We start from the raw sequence: 17056 nt of genomic DNA, 5'->3' as shown, positions 1-17056 counted from the left end.
CAGCGTACTTTGTGGGCGCTCCAAAAGGTCACTACCGCAAAAGAGCGAGGGAGAGTGCAATGTCGCGTGACTTAATGTCGCGTAAATATGGCATTTAGCGTGACAGTGACGAGTAGCGTGACTGCGATATACAGCGTGCTTATGGTGAAAGCGGCGTGTATACCTGTTCAGCGGTCTTGTCTAGCTGTTCAAATTTGCTCTGTTTGTCCTTCAGGTTAACTCTACTGTGCCGTAACACTGGCGATTTTGACTTTTTGTTGTCACTTACAGCAGGCATTCGCAGCTCACCGTGTAGCACGGCGCTCTCCTATGAGTACGAGGTCAAGCACGAATGAACACGTCTGGATTGTTAGTCAAAGTAACCACGTGAAACAGCGCAGACGGAGGAAAGCAACAAATGGCAGGTCCTTCCGTAGAAACACTCATAACAGTGCAAATTATACAATTTAATGCTATTATACAATTCAGTCCTCTCAAATGCATCAACGCCCATGCGCCGTTTCACGTCATTACTAAGGTAAGGTATCATTAAAAGCTTTAACGCGGATAAAATGATATAAACAAATGGATGTTATTTGCTCCCTAGGTAACTAGTACATGGATTAGACGAATGGATGTTACTTGGTGCCAAGGTACCAAATCTATGACCTAAACGCATAAGTGTTATTTGGTCCCTAGGTACCTTATCCGCCTGGTACTGCATCTCCTCGTATTTAGAGGTCCTATCCCTTAATGAACCTCCTCGCAGCTTAAAGTCTCCACCCGCCCAGGATTTGGGGCGGAATCGTTTGCCTTGCAATACCTCTGCTTCCTAGAGAACAAATGATCACAATTAGAAGCAGCACTACTTAGGAAACATTATCACCATCAGCTCACCTCCTTCAACACTTTTATAACCACGACCTACCATCACCAACAATAGCATCACAATATCTAACTAACCAGAAAACCGTATCACTGCGTGACCCTTTAGTGACATGAACAAAACACTGCGTGACAGTGACACTACATGACATTCCGTGACACTCCCCCTGCGTGACGTACCTCCGAGGCTTGTCTCTCTAGCTGCTCAAACTGGCTTTTCTTCTCTCGCAAGTTGACCTGTGCGTGCATGGGCATGGCAACAGGTGGCTTGGGAGACGATTCCGTCTCAGTCTCTACTCCGCTCTGTACGATACGCTCTTGGCGTGCGCGAATAGGGTCCTACAACAAACCGGCATTCGTGATATCAGTTACTGCTCTAAGAACTTAAATAGAACAGTGGCATCACACAAATAAAAACGATACAAGAAGTACATAATATATACGAAGAGCGTGGGGTACAACCTCAAGTTGATTGTAATCTAAGAAGCATAGGGAGAATAGGGATCCCCATTTCAATAAACGAAATGACCAGTAGGGTCAGGGCATTGCCTCTCCCATATTCAAAAAAACCACGACATATGGTTCCAGTCAAGTATGGGTATCAGGCAAATCATTTCCTTATTCATTCTTGTCCCTCTTGAACTAGCTAGGCTTGAAACAACAACGAAAGCGAATACATGGGGGATGGGCTAACTTCTAGGTCACAGTAGATACACGAGTGGGTACAATGATGGAGTATTAGAGAATGGATTAGTCGTGTATTTTGGTTAAGCACGAGGATACGTCTGGTTAGGGGCTGATGGGGCGGCATCTCCCTGTCTTTTCGTGGAATCTCTCTTACTAAGATCATCCACGGTTATACCGTGATAATCACCCGGAAACTCAATAATCCAAATCACCGATTGAACCAAAAACTATGACAAGTAATCGCTACAATGAGACTATGAACACGGTTGTTGTCAGTCGGAGGTGACTCAATAATATTCCGGAGTGACTCCTTTTCTGGAAAAACTCGGTGCTACTTGGGAGTGATTCGATGCTAATTGGGGTTTGACTCGGTACTGTTCTTCATTGACTCGGTGCTAATCGGGAGTGACTCGGTTCTGTTCTTGAGTGACTCGGTGCTATTCGGGAGTGACTCGGTACTGTTCTTGAGTGCCTCGGTGTCAATCGGGAGTGACTCGGTTCTGTTCTTGAGTGACTCGATGCTAATCGGGAGTGACTCAGTACTGTTCTTGAGTGACTCGGTGCTAACCGGGAGTAACTCGGTACTGTTCTTGAATGAGTCGGTGCTAATCGGGAGTGACTCGGTTCTGTTCTACATTGACTCGGTGTTAATCGGGAGTGACTCAGAATTGTTCTTGATTGACTCGGTTCTAATCGGGAGTGACTCGGTACTGTTTTTGAGTGGTTCGGTGCTAATCGGGAGTGACTCGGAAACGATTGTGTCTGTTTTAAAAGAAGCTCGGTAATAAAAAAGGGGACAACTATTTGACTGAAATACTGTGGTTATTGTAGGAAAATAATTGATTACGTGACTCGGTCGCTCTTAGCGTGAGAGAGTCTCCGTGACAAAGACGAGAGGCGCAACCCAAGCAACCTAAGGTTAAAGCATTATTGTTATTCTTTGTCTTTGATGAAAAGTCAACCATATAAATTATTTCTATTATAAATTTGATTCATTATTTTGGTTAGTTATGATACATGCATTAATATTCGTGGATACACAAGGCAACCATTTTGGACCATGCATACTAGAAATAACAGTCACCCCTTCACTACCCTTCAAATGGAAACAGAAGTTCATTTCTACACATGCTTGGGTATGGTATTCTCGCTGGGTTTTCAACTTCCGGTTTTGTGAGAAGGGAAAGTTAGTGAAAGGTTGACTTTTCAAGAATAGACCAAAGGACGCGGGACGGGTTGGGGTGGGGGCTACTTGTCAGTATCCCAGTCCATCATTATATCCCAGTCCCTGCGCTGTCTCAGGTCTACGCTTTGAATTACTCTATTAAACAACATACCTTTTTCAGCTGGTTTTAAACGTATTGGAAGGCGATATAATTTATACAAGGACTGTAGTCCAGATTACATAATCCTTTGTTAGGCGAAACGCGAAACCCTTTGCGTTAGAAGTTAGGCATTGCTTTCAGATCAAGATTCGCCCCAATCACGGGACGCCCCTCTGGGAGGTAAAGCGGTATCAGTAAATCATTCAATTAATTTAGTCGATTCTTTCACGTACGATCAGGTGTGTTATGGTCATGTCAATTTAGTGCGTAGGCTCAGTATACACGTATGAATCAATACGCAAGCATAAACAGTTTAAGAGGTAACACAATGTTTATTTTGATGGATTCAAGTTGTTTTCTGTGCACAGTTTAAGGGAAGACAACAATGCAGAAATAACTTTCTTTTGAACTTAAGGTACATCGCGGTCATTAACATGGGTCAGGGACAAATATTTTTTGCCGAGGTTTTTACCTCGAGATTGCCTTTCTCTTCAATAATACGTTTAGCAAGCGCAGGTGTCATATAGGGGACGAGAGACAGCAAACGCCTGGGAAATAAACAAGGACAAGAGCGCCCTCCCTTTTTTTCGCTTTCGCCACGGACTAAACGAGGTAAGAGCGGTCCTTATATGTTTTTAATTAAAGCTTGATAGAATACGATCTTTAACTGTCGTCCTGCACAGAAAACAACCTTAATTTTAAAATGAATGTCAGCTTAAAATTCGTTTAGGCCAAACGAAACGCTTGCAAAAAAAAACTGATACTGCTCGATGCCAGCAAGCCTTACCCTACAGCCGCCAAGGATCTCTCGTTTGTGTTTAAATTTGCAGTCTCCCTCTTTAAATACCGTCTTGTAACTGCTACCGAAGCTCTTGCGACGCTTGATCTCCGCGACGTACTCGTTCTCTTTACCGCTGAACGACTTGCGGCGCTGAAGCGCTTCCTGTTCTTCCTGAAAACAAAAAGGGGGGTGAGGGGAGAAGAAAGGGCAGGGTTGGGGGAGGGAATCGCTGTTGCATTAGGATTATCGTTACGTCAATTAATAGTCAGCAGTGTTATCATCGCTTGTCAACCATCATGCCATCATGTTGTCATTATCATCATCATCCTTACCGCCATTTCATTATTATCATTATCATGATCTTTATCATCACAAATATCTTAACCAACACCATCATTTTCACCAACACTATAATCATAGTCACCAACACTATTATCATCATCGCCACCAGCACCATTATCATCGCCACCAACGCCATTATCACCTTCATAACCAACATTATCATCCTCGTCACCAACACTATTATCATCCTCGTCACCAGCATCATCAACATCGTCACCAACATCATCATCATCATCATCACCAACGCCATCATCATCGTTACCATTATCTTCTTTTTCTTGACTATCATTATCACCCTCATCATCATTATCACCACCATCATTATTGTCATCGTGAACATCATCTATTTTTCTCTTTTACCACTGCCATTGTCAATAAACATTACCATCATCGTCATCATCAGCATCATCACTTTCAGCATTACCAATACCATCATCATTATCATTGGTACGCTATCTTCTTTTCTTCTTCACCGTTACCATCATTATCAAAAATTACCATCGTCGTTGTCATCATAACCAGTACGGCTCAATCAGAAACATTAGCAACGGCAATGACTCAGAAGATAGACGCATTCAGCCCCTAAATGTGTCGATGTCTAAGGTATTATATTTTCCGTATGAGTGTCTCCTTACAGTGAGATCTCGTTAGTGTTGTTACCTGTTGATACGGTACCTGTCTCGCTTGCTCCTCGAGTTGTCTAAACGCCTGACGCTTGACGCTGAAGTCCACCTTCTCGATCAGGACCTTCTCCTTGCCTGACAGACCACCGCCCTCCTGTTCGATCACCTCACACTGCGGCTTGTACCCCGACTGGAGTTGAGGCGAGCTTGCTTGCCGGATGAGGGTCGGCTCGAGGTCTGGAAGCGTTGGGAAATCCCCCTGGAGAACAGGATACATTTTTTTTTATGTCAGGACGTTTTAACAAGGCCGAAGCTGGGGAGGGGAAGGTGGCATTTTGGGAACGTTCCCCAACAATTAAAGTCGTGTATTTTGTCCGCCAAGCTAGTGTTCCTTAATGGCCATTACCGAAGGTCCCCCCCTCCTACACGCCAATTTTTTTTAATTGTTTAACACGATTAGTGTGCCGTACAATACGGACGTGGAGGTGGAGTCTGCCGTTTAGATTGTGGCAGGTTAGGTTGAGTTAACAAAGCTTGCTGCTTTTTTCAAGACTTGTAACCGTTGATCGTGTGACGCATGACACTTAGCAGCTATGAGTACTGCGTGACGGAGGGATACCCGTAAGGTGGAATTGACTGTATCTGTGTGTCGTGACACTCAGCGGGAATAAGCATTGCGTGACGCAAGGGAGGTTGTCCGTAAGGCGAGAGTTGACTGTATCTGTGTCGTGACACTCAGCGGGAATAAGCATTGCGTGACGCGAGGGAGGTTGTCCGTAAGGCGAGAGTTGACTGTATCTGTGTGTCGTGACACTCAGCGGGGATAAGCATTGCGTGACGCGAGGGAGGTTGTCAATAAGGCGAGAGTTGACTGTATCTGTGTGTCGTGACACTCAGCGGGAATAAGCATTGCGTGACGCGAGGGAAGTTGTCCGTAAGGCGAGAGTTGACTGTATCTGTGTCGTGACACTCAGCGGGAATAAGCATTGCGTGACGCGAGGGAGGTTGTCCGTAAGGCGAGAGTTGACTGTATCTGTGTCGTGACACTCAGCGGGAATAAGCATTGCGTGACGCGAGGGAGGTTGTCCGTAAGGCGAGAGTTGACTGTATCTGTGTGTCGTGACACTCAGCGGAAATATGCTTTGCGTGACGCGAGGGAGGTTGTCCGTAAGGCGAGAGTTGACTGTGTCTGTGTGTCGTGACACTCAGCGGGGATAAGCATTGCGTGACGCGAGGGAGGTTGTCCATAAGGTGAAAGTTGACTGTATCTGTGTGTTGTGACACTCAGCGGGAATAAGCATTGCGTGACGCGAGGGAAGTTGTCCGTAAGGCGAGAGTTGACTGTATCTGTGTCGTGACACTCAGCGGGAATAAGCATTGCGTGACGCGAGGGAGGTTGTCCGTAAGGCGAGAGTTGACTGTATCTGTGTGTCGTGACACTCAGCGGAAATATGCTTTGCGTGACGCGAGGGAGGTTGTCCGTAAGGCGAGAGTTGACTGTGTCTGTGTGTCGTGACACTCAGCGGGGATAAGCATTGCGTGACGCGAGGGAGGTTGTCCATAAGGTGAAAGTTGACTGTATCTGTGTGTTGTGACACTCAGCGGGGATAAGTATTGCGTGACGCAAGGGAGGTTGTCCGTAAGGCGAGAGTTGACTGTATCTGTGTGTCGTGACACTCAGCGGGAATAAGCATTGCGTTACGCGAGGGAGGTTGTCCATAAGGCGAGAGTTGACTGTATCTGCGTGTCGTGACACTCAGCGGGGATAAGCATTGCGTGACGCGAGGGAGGTTGTCAATAAGGCGAGAGTTGACTGTATCTGTGTGTCGTGACACTCAGCGGGAATAAGCATTGCGTGACGCGAGGGAAGTTGTCCGTAAGGCGAGAGTTGACTGTATCTGTGTCGTGACACTCAGCGGGAATAAGCATTGCGTGACGCGAGGGAGGTTGTCCGTAAGGCGAGAGTTGACTGTATCTGTGTGTCGTGACACTCAGCGGAAATATGCTTTGCGTGACGCGAGGGAGGTTGTCCGTAAGGCGAGAGTTGACTGTGTCTGTGTGTCGTGACACTCAGCGGGGATAAGCATTGCGTGACGCGAGGGAGGTTGTCCATAAGGTGAAAGTTGACTGTATCTGTGTGTTGTGACACTCAGCGGGAATAAGCATTGCGTGACGCGAGGGAAGTTGTCCGTAAGGCGAGAGTTGACTGTATCTGTGTCGTGACACTCAGCGGGAATAAGCATTGCGTGACGCGAGGGAGGTTGTCCGTAAGGCGAGAGTTGACTGTATCTGTGTGTCGTGACACTCAGCGGAAATATGCTTTGCGTGACGCGAGGGAGGTTGTCCGTAAGGCGAGAGTTGACTGTGTCTGTGTGTCGTGACACTCAGCGGGGATAAGCATTGCGTGACGCGAGGGAGGTTGTCCATAAGGTGAAAGTTGACTGTATCTGTGTGTTGTGAAACTCAGCGGGGATAAGTATTGCGTGACGCAAGGGAGGTTGTCCGTAAGGCGAGAGTTGACTGTATCTGTGTGTCGTGACACTCAGCGGGAATAAGCATTGCGTTACGCGAGGGAGGTTGTCCATAAGGCGAGAGTTGACTGTATCTGCGTGTCGTGACACTCAGCGGGAATAAGCATTGCGTGACGCGAGCGAGGTTGTTCGTAAGGCGAGAGTTGACTGTATCTGTGTGTCGTGACACTCAGCGGGGATAAGCATTGCGTGACGCGAGGAGGTTTTGCAAAAAAAGGTGATTCTTCCGCATGCGCAATACTCACTTTTAGTAGGTGCGTAAAACACGCCTCGTCTAGTATCAGTCTCCCGGTGAAATGTAGTTGCTCGCGGCAATATTTTCCGAGCCAATAGATGGTAAGTGCGACCTGGGAAAGAGAGTGAAAACAATAGCCAACATTAAACCCGATAAAAGTCCCTAAAATGTTGGATTAGGAGCTTTAGCTTTGCCTCGCAAGCTGTCTTAGGCCTGTGCACGTTTTTCTAGTGCCCCTTACGTTACTCAACCCCCCACCCCCTCCCTTACTAGCTTTGGCTAATGCAAGACAAGAAAGGAATTCTCGGTCAAACATTTCCTTAGGAAGGCCAATTTGTAGACAGCGAACAGGGTTGCTTTGGGCTGCTTCGGAGTTTTAGCCTTTCGAGTGTTCAGGAGCCCTGTGGCGCGCGGTTTCAGTCGGAGGGCCTTGAGCTTCGCACGCTGTCAAAATCCCCTCGCTATCGCTATCGCTATCGCGAGAGGTTTTCTCCTAGGCAGTAGTAGTAGTAGTAGTAGTAGCTGTTATTTTACAACGCTATAATCTACTTTTATACATGATACAATATTTACAATAATTTTACTAATTGTATATAAATATATATAGATATTTAATTTCTTTTTGTAAAAAAAAAAAAAATTCTTAAAATTGGTTTTTGTGAGAGGCTAATTTTGTTACAAAGGCATTAAATGTATCACATTCTCTTGTTTCAGGGGATAAGCTGTTCCAAAGTTTTGCTCCGCTATATAAAAAAGATTTTTTCATGTTTTCAGTTTTAGGGAGGGGTAGGCGTCCACAACAAGATCACTCGGCCCCCACACTAGCGCCTATGTGCAGGCTAGTCAGTTTGTGCAACAGCGTGATCACTCGGCCCCCACACTAGCGCCTATGTGCAGGCTAGTCAGTTTGTGCAACAGCGTGATCACTCGGCCCCCACACTAGCGCCTATGTGCAGGCTAGTCAGTTTGTGCAACAGCGTACAAAATTGTTTGCGCACTTCTGCCCCTTCTTTTGGTACCACTTCACCGGCCCTCTATACACCGTACTGGTTCGCCATGCTCGTACGACACTTTACAAACAGTTATGCTGGGCGATCGCTCGTGCTAAGCTAGACGACACTTGACAAACAGTTAGGCTAGCCGATTGAATAGCTCTTTTTCTTGACTTGAGATGTGATGTTGACAGAACTTGGCTTCAAAGGTGACATCGTTCAAAAATATATCACAAACATTTAACCGCAAATATTTGTCCTTGACAAAGTTAATAAGCAATCGCTAAAACTGATCAGATTTTTATCCTATCATAGCTATTTAGAGTATTCTCGTTTTTTTGCGACAAGTAAATGTAAAACTTGTCGTATTTTAAAAAAAACATTTTGTTGATTGTGAGCCTGCAAGCCTCAGTTATTTCATTTTCCTGTATTCTCAGAAGTCACAAGAAAATTCTGTTTAATTCATTTCATCGCTTTACCCGATAACAAAAATATCTGCAAAAAAATTATCTTCGATATGATGCGACAAGGTCATAAGAAATAACTCATAAAATGGCTGCATAAAAACATTTAAGGTCGATTTATAGAAAAGGGATTTTTTCTGGGTAATAGTCGTGCGATGTCTAAGGTTTTTCCTCCCTGGTCCCGTTACCGTGGCAACCGCTAAACTTATTCAAGATTCGATTACAAGCGAAGCCTAGGTAGGCAAACAACAATGGCCGCCTTAAATCCAGGCGCCATTTGCAAATAAAAATTCGGTGGTTAAGAAAAAAAAGACATTTAGATTAGAAGGGTCGGTCAGGGTTACGGCCTAGGTAAGACCAGTTCAGGAATTTATCTAAATGGATTTGGACTAGAGCTAAAAGATAGAATGCGTATTTTTCTTATACGGGTTTATATTTTGTTATTATGAGACACCAAATTTGAATATGTGAAAATTAGAGTACACAAGAAGTCTGATTGACGAGAAGCATAATAAAATAATGCCAGCTAGAAAACATAAAGAATAATATACTTGGCACAGAGCATGAAAAACCCAAACGCGCGAATAAAAAAGCGGGGACTTGAAATTGCTGTGAGGTACAATGGAGAAATGCTTACTAAATGATTTTATATTTTACGTCATATTTGGGTAGCAGCGGTTCTAGACAAAACCTAAAAAGGTTACTAACGTTGGCGGTATTTTGCGGTTACGTTCTCCCCAAGCGATGTGGGAATAAGTTGAGATTGATAGCTATTGGATATGTCTAATAAAACTGGGTATTTCGGTGCTTCGATTAAAAAAGCAATGTGAAAAATAATACAATGCTTTCTTGTAACATGAAACGGCAAGATGCAAAGAAGATCGCGCTGCAGTATTTGCAGGAAACATTTCTGATACGAGTTCTACAGAAGGAATCGTTCAAGAACAAATTCTAAACTAAGCAGAAAGATACCTGACATTGGAATAATGACTTAACAGGCCGTTAATTCCGCGAGGTTTTGAATGGAAGTTTGATATTTAGAAATGTTGAAGACAGTTTGAAGTGGCGAGTGTTTGGAAGATTTTACGTACCTTGCTTAGACGTTTCTGCGCCTCTTTCGCTCTATCGGCCCTACAATCCCAATACAGAGTGAATCAACGAGAGTTCTTAGTGTGCCGTTGGGGGAACCGAGTTACGAATAATGCCGTATCTGCCTGTCTTCGGGAGACTAGTGCTTTGGCTTTTGTCTGGCAGGCATGCGTGACACGATTACACATAGTTTTATTTATCTTCGGGTGATTATAGTTGTTAATGATTTATATTCATTTATGCGATAAAAAACACCAAGAAAGGTTTGGAACTCTTTTTGAATTTATTAAATTTTTAAGAAATTAAATGATGATTAAAATCCTTAAATTTTTCTTTTTCATTAATTTGTTTTGGGGTGCTTGTTCAAGCGAATCCCAACATCGGTAGATGGAAAAATAGATACCAGAAATGTAATGTAAGCGTCCTTTGTTTGCCGGGGATTTCAGCCAAAACTTGAACAATAAGACCGATTGAATGAGCCCATTTATAATAATTCAATCGTGAAAAGCAAGCCACTTATTAGCTCAAGCAAAGAGGCAATTGGTTACATATAAGCCAAAACAATTAGAACGGCTTGAGATCGAGATTCAAGAAATAAAAATCTCATTTTTTCAACTTTTTGCAAATGGAGAAAAAATTTTGCAAGACAAACTATCTTTTAAATCTTATACGTTTTATACCTTGAAGGATAAATTTCACCCCAAACAGAAAATGAAATAAGTAAATCTATGCATTTTAGAATCTACACTTATCGACGCAAACTGACTAAAAACTCATAATGATGCAAACCGCTTAACTTCCTTAAAGGAATTCAAACATTTCTAGATAATTTATCAATGTGCTGAGAAGTCTGTTCTGAGTCACTAATGTCACCTACATACTCTGACTAAAAATAGTCAGGAGGCTAGCTAGCGGTGTGTCCAGGGCGCATTCTCTAGTAAACGAGGAAATGTCACGAGTGGTTTTTTTTTTATTATTTCCTCGATCATATGCAACTTGCGTGGAAGGATAAATACTGTTTTTGACTATTTTTGTGCACAACTCAAATATATAGCCTTCGGGCTTCTTGCTTAAACTTACTTAAACTTAATTTACTTGACGAGCCAAAGGGCAAGTGTATAATACAGACAAGTTATTTTTGTCTGTCCGTCAGTTGATTTGTCCGTCTGCCCTTTCGTCCTATTTCTGTTCATCTCTCCGTCTGTATCGCCTCTTTATGTCATAGCCCCCCTCCTTTAGAAACACCCCTCTTCTCCCATCCCGAGCTGTACACAATTTCCAAGGTGCATCTCGGTTTGTACCCACCCTACCCCCCTTATGGTACTTACGCTGACTGGCCTCGTTTGATTGGCACTTCGTCTAAGTCCTCGTGTTCAAAGAGCTGATATTTATCCAGCCCCAGGGCCTCACATGCGCGGAAAAACACGCTCAGGTTATCCTAGGAACAGGCAAACGATATATCAAATTAGTGCTATACTATTCTTCGGCAAAAAGGCGGCATCTTGGGGCTAGTTCGAGATTACACTATGGGACTTGCGCTAAGAGATCAAGTGACCTTTTGGGTGGCAAATTCAAGCCAAAATAAGCACATAAATGACTGCGTCCATCACGCAGGGAAAAATGAAATATTTAAATGAAAATAAACCCTTTTTTAAAATAAAAAAAAGTTCTGGCTTTATTCGTGAGCGCTAAATAGAATGCTTTTTTGTCATTTTGCTTCTAAAAGCCTGAGCGCTAGTTTTCCACCAAAAAAAGTCACGTTTTCTCTTAGCGCAAGTCCACTATTAGCTCGATGTACTTGTAGCAAATGGTTGGTGATTTGAACATTTACTAAATGGTCTCCCCACTAGTCAACGAGGAAAAGTAGAGCAATTACGTCCAGTGAAGCCCAACGCAAAAGCTTCAGTTTACTCGGAAATGTCAGTTTTGCATTTCGGAAAAAAAAACTGTTGTGTGTGACTTTCCGGTGCGTGACATAGCGGCACGCAAGTGCTGGATAACAGGCCCCCATATCAGCTAAAAAAAAACCGCTCACGTAGCCAAAGAAAGATTTAATGTTCAGGCAACAAAACATCAGCTATCTGTGGGCATTCTCGGACCCGATATAAAGAGAAGCCATAAAAAAAGTGACTTGGAGTCGTTGTTTGGATGTCAGTTGAGCGGGCCATTTTTCTCTGTCTGTTTGTAATATTGAGGTGACCGTTGTAGTAAGGTGTCAATAAGGAGTCAGTCAATAGTACCCATAATGAACCAGCCACGCCCTGAGCCCATTCCACCCCTATGTGCAACCCACCCTGCTGACTATGCATTCCTTACCCTTCCGGCGTGCGCTGTTCCCTGCTTGTTAATTCTTCCAACCGAGATATTCGCCACATTGACAATTAGTCTGAAACAGCAGGGAAAATAGTAAGCATTTTGACACAGCGAGAATCGAGAAAATACTGCAAGTTTTTAAAAAGCCAAACACAAAACATGTGGCATTTAATGTTATTTTTGTGGGCAATAATCCCGCGCACTGTAAATCATTAATAGCGCGCTCTTATTTTTAAGAATTGGAAAGGAAAATTAAGTGAAAAAGCGCGAAGAAAGATACGCAGCCCATAATGCCTTCAGAAATTGATTTAGAGCAGCATGCACATAAAAGGTTACCCGCACAACGTACACATCTTAAGTACATCTGAATTCTTGGCTTACAAAAAGATAAGATATCAGTGCCGTAGCAAACCTCGAAAAATTGGGGGTAGGGGGGCACAATACAGAAAATATTTCGAGGCACGGCCACCACCCTTCTAGTCATTTCCTTTTAATTTTTTAAAATATTGGGGGGGCATGTGCCCCCAGTGCCCCACCCCCTGCTACTGCCCTGGATATGGTGAGAGGGTTAGCTATTTCATCCGAATGAAGTGTAATTTTATCGGAGTGACAAAATGGAATAACACAAAAAATGGAGATGCAACATGATAAAATCACCATACAAATCCATAGATATCCCTGTAAAAAGGATTTTGCAAGAAAACAAAAAAAGACACATTAAGCAGCACTGACGTTACGTCTGGAACCGAGCCAAGCGCCTAGATGGTAATGACGTCATAGTTGAAAACTACCCCATTGCATGGGCAAACACCTATGTTAGCGGATTAGCTGTGATGGCTGTCAAGCGAATCACGACACATAGCGATTGATAACGAACACTCTTGCTGCATCATAAACAAAACACTCTACAAAACAATTCACGGATATTAGCCCTTGGAAATACGCCTTACAAATCTGTGAAACACGAGAGATATCTTAACAATTCTATGTTGGCTAAACTTTTCTATAGACTGCAATTACGCTGGGTAGGTAATAGTGGGTGCGACCTCTAATAGTTAAATCCCGGAGGCGAAAGTTGTCGTAATAAGTGGACTATCAAGCGCTCTGATCTTCAGACTCGGGCATCGATTTAAAAAAAAACCTTTGTATTGCTGAGAGCGAAACATGAATTAATTGTATCTCAAGTGAACGTAGAGCGAAAAACATATTTGTGAGCACGCGAAGAAAGTATTAGAACGTGCTTTTTTTTTACAAGGAGTGACAGCTATAAACAAAGCATACCAACCATGAGTGTACTAGTGAATCATTTCACAGCTAACGTCTATTTATGGAAACGATATAATGAGTGAAAATTATGTCATGGAACGAGGAGAACCCTAAATTGTCTTAAAAGTAAAGCGGTTTATAATTTACTTTCTTTAATCGAATTTAGGAAATCACGCAAAGGTTTTTACTAAATAACTTATACATAGAAATTAGTAAGTAGAGAGCATCTTTTTGTTTCTCCGTGAAATACCTCTAGATTATCTCAACTGATCTGAATCAATAAGTATTAACTCAGAGGGGAAACACTGATCGGTTGGGAGGAAGGCATCAGTGATTATCAGACCCGGTACGAAAAGGTTTTATTGTTAGTATCTAAAACAAATATTGTCAAGTATTTATAACAAAATACCCACATATACACTCTTTTTTTATAAGGTATAATTTTTAATTGAGGCTGGGCCGTTCTTATTTTTTTAATGCTCTTAAATATGTTCTTAAATTAAAATGCACATTGAAATGTAATGAATTAACATAAAGAGAATTACACAAATTCCTGTGAGTTGGACACAATTTGATTCCGCATTTTAGAAGGCATCACACTAACAAAACAATAATTTTCTGCTCAGGCTCGCCATGTTCAAAATTTGATGAAATATCAAACTGGATGTTCTTATTAAAAAAACTGTTCACCCCAATTCTAACAGCTGTGGAATGTGAACAAAAAAACAGTACAGATCAGATATCTCTTCTTGAAATTGCTAAACGATAATTTAAAAACAATCAAAACATTTTAAAAATCACACATTTCCAGCTGTGTTTTACAAAAAGTACAGATATGTGGTTGACAAGAAATAGCAATATGACCACCCGTGAATAAAAACCTCATGATAACCGTTACGGCTTTTATGATATCTCGAGGAACAGATTCCTAACCAACAAGGAGATTGATGAGCTACATGAAAATGGAAATAAAAACGCATAAAATGTATTAACATCGTTATATACGCTGTTAAAATTTACAAATAAAAAAATAAATATATCAATAAATGTCGTGAAAACATTGGATCATTCATCTTATTGAATAATCCTATGTTAACGCGTAGTTGTTTGACAATGTTTCAATATTGTCATTATCATTCGAATTGTAACCCATCAGTTAGTTGGAATAACTTTGCTATTAAATCAACCAAATTATGTGGAAAGCTCGCCATCTAAAAAAAACGAAAAGAATATAAAGGAGTTCCACATTGTCATCTCATCTCTAAAGATATCCGCGTGTTTGAGAGTGATGTTGAATATCGAGACTAAATTCGACACCTTTTTATCTCGTGTATAAACGAGGTAGATGACAGCGATTCACGCATTCGCTGCATAATAAAATACAAATGCGCCGTTGTCAGGTCAGAAAAACTAACTGCTACAATATTATACTTACAGCTAATCCATACAATACCATAATACTTTAGACAATGAATACCCTTAACTGAATCTTTAGGTAATATATTTGCTATAAATCGAAACAAATGAATGACAATACTGTAAAATATGTTCGCGAATTGTTTTGACATAAACCGTATTCGCAGAACAATCTTGTGAAATTTGATCATCAAAATTATGTCCTTTATTGATGGAAGTAAACTCTGAGATCAAAGAGCCAGCAAAACCCACAAAGTAATTGCTACAGCAAACTGTCGTTTGTTACAAATTAACCTCTCGAATTCTTCTAGAATTGAAGTATTTAGATTGTAAAAAAACTCTTCAAACACAATAAAGTGGCATTTCAAAACCAATGGTTTGACATTCGTCTGCAACCGCATCAACCACAATCACAAAACTTGGTATCCCAAATTAGATTTTGTGATATATAAGCATTCGAAATAACAGCGATATTTAGAGGCGGCGGTATGTCCGTAATGTGCGATTTGCCAGTGTTTGTCCCTACTTTAAGCGAAGTTGTTGTGATAATTGCATCTGCATTAACACTCAAAACTGACAAACCACGGAAAACTTCACAGAGCTAAGACGTTAGGCATACTTACTCGCATAGTAAAACACCGTCTGCTAGAGACTCCCGGAAATCATCATTTTTGAACGGAGTAAATGTCGCTCTCTGCAAAGCGAACAAATTATATTCAGAAGTTCAAACACCAACGGCAGAATATTTCAAGAACACATACCTCAATCCACCTTCTTGCTTCTACTAACGCTGCATCCGAGTTAATAAACTTAGTATACTGTTCTCGGAGTGTTCTTGTTTGAACACTCTCTTTTCTCCTGGGTGACCCATCCATTTTAAATCTTATATTTGCATTGGGATTTAGTTGCCACCGTCATTCGGCCTTTTCTTCGCTGTGGACCCGTGAAAAGGAGTCACTGTTGATATGCAAATGAGAAGAAATAAGTGAGTTATTGTTGTCACGCTCGGGAGAGCATGTATTATAAAATTTTATCGGTATTTATTTCCCTAGAGAATGTTTGACAGAATTACGCATTGACCTATTCTCTGAGGGCCCTTAAGTCTCGTATCTTTGGAATTTAATCTTATTTAATTCATTCCTTTGCTTTGGGGGTCTTTGTGTGATCTAGACAAAAACGCTCAAAGATCACCGGGTGTATAGTGGTGTGTGACACCCTCCGGACCTTGAAAATTCCGTGCATTCTTCGCACATGATTTGATACGTCAAAATGGATCTTCAACGATAAGCAGTATCAAAACTCCCGTATTCTCGTGAATTCTAGGTGGGGATACAACAACGTGTGAACTTTGAAGACAGTAAAAAGTCTAAATATTTTACAAAGAGTACAAACTTCGGTTATCTGTAAGATCACAAACAAACAATGATTCTTCAGCACGAACAAGAGTACGAACAGTGAACTGTAGCGTAGTGGAAAAAAAGAATTTTTCCTTTAATCATCATTACCTTCCATAATATTATAAAGAGGAAGCGCTATCTTTAAACCAACAACACGTAAGGATTATGCATTTTCGTAAGTATTTCATAGTACAGCAGAAGAGTAGTTTCTTCACCTATGACCTAAAAACTATTTCAGTTGGAGATGTTTGTAGTGGCGCGAATCGGATTCTTGCAGATCAAATTTCAAAATATCGAATAGTTATCAATGATTATCTGGCCAGGGCTGTTAATAAAGCCATAAACGGTAATTTCAAAAGGTTACCAAGAATTTTATTCTACAAGTTTTGATACTTGATAAAACTGAGTAGTCAAATCAACCGCTGATAAAGTGTGATCGTTCTAACTTATAACTTATTTCTTACTTACAGACATTCCTGCATGTACTTAAATAAGTTATCCCATCAGCTAGTCTTCTTTCTTACTCATACTTTTACGGTCTCGTCTGTACAACCTATAAAAGTCTGTTTTAGAGCAGCGGAACGTAGCACTGACTTTTTATATCATTGGCCAGGGGCTGCCGGTATCATCAGCCGCCATCTTGAAACCCAGAATTTATACAGCCCACAAGACAACGCGCGCCTACTTGTCATGCCGCGGCGATCTTCTAATTCGGGGGAGGCACTTATTGG

The 17056-nt window shown here is 41.8% G+C and overlaps 1 protein-coding gene and 1 long non-coding RNA gene across 6 annotated transcripts in view; one reads left to right on the top strand and one right to left on the bottom strand.

Moving 5' to 3' along the window:
- Positions 1–16965, bottom strand: part of LOC5504523 (titin homolog) — a 26096-nt gene extending 9131 nt beyond the window's left edge. The window contains exons 1-12 of one of the 5 annotated variants that reach the window (XM_048733249.1): positions 16794–16965; positions 15690–15885; positions 15552–15622; positions 12250–12319; positions 11262–11371; positions 9936–9975; positions 7399–7500; positions 4660–4881; positions 3664–3828; positions 1045–1203; positions 683–811; positions 164–307 (exon numbers count right to left, since the gene is read on the bottom strand). In XM_048733249.1, coding sequence (XP_048589206.1) covers positions 164–307; positions 683–811; positions 1045–1203; positions 3664–3828; positions 4660–4881; positions 7399–7500; positions 9936–9975; positions 11262–11371; positions 12250–12319; positions 15552–15622; positions 15690–15803 — 1326 coding nt within the window. In that variant the 5' untranslated portion in view covers positions 15804–15885; positions 16794–16965. The remainder of the gene's footprint in view (positions 1–163; positions 308–682; positions 812–1044; positions 1204–3663; positions 3829–4659; positions 4882–7398; positions 7501–9935; positions 9976–11261; positions 11372–12249; positions 12320–15551; positions 15623–15689; positions 15886–16793) is intronic. The other 4 variants (XM_048733251.1, XM_048733250.1, XM_048733252.1 and 1 more) reach the window with 4 other exon arrangements.
- Positions 16103–17056, top strand: LOC125572988. Its single transcript, XR_007313908.1, has 2 exons — positions 16103–16500; positions 16939–17056. It is a non-coding gene; the product is annotated as an uncharacterized LOC125572988 (long non-coding RNA).

The sequence above is a fragment of the Nematostella vectensis genome, chromosome 10, assembly GCF_932526225.1.
Source record: "Nematostella vectensis chromosome 10, jaNemVect1.1, whole genome shotgun sequence".
Lineage (NCBI taxonomy): Eukaryota > Metazoa > Cnidaria > Anthozoa > Actiniaria > Edwardsiidae > Nematostella > Nematostella vectensis.
Note: the sequence above shows the minus strand (reverse complement) of the source record. Positions and strands in the feature narration are given on the sequence as shown.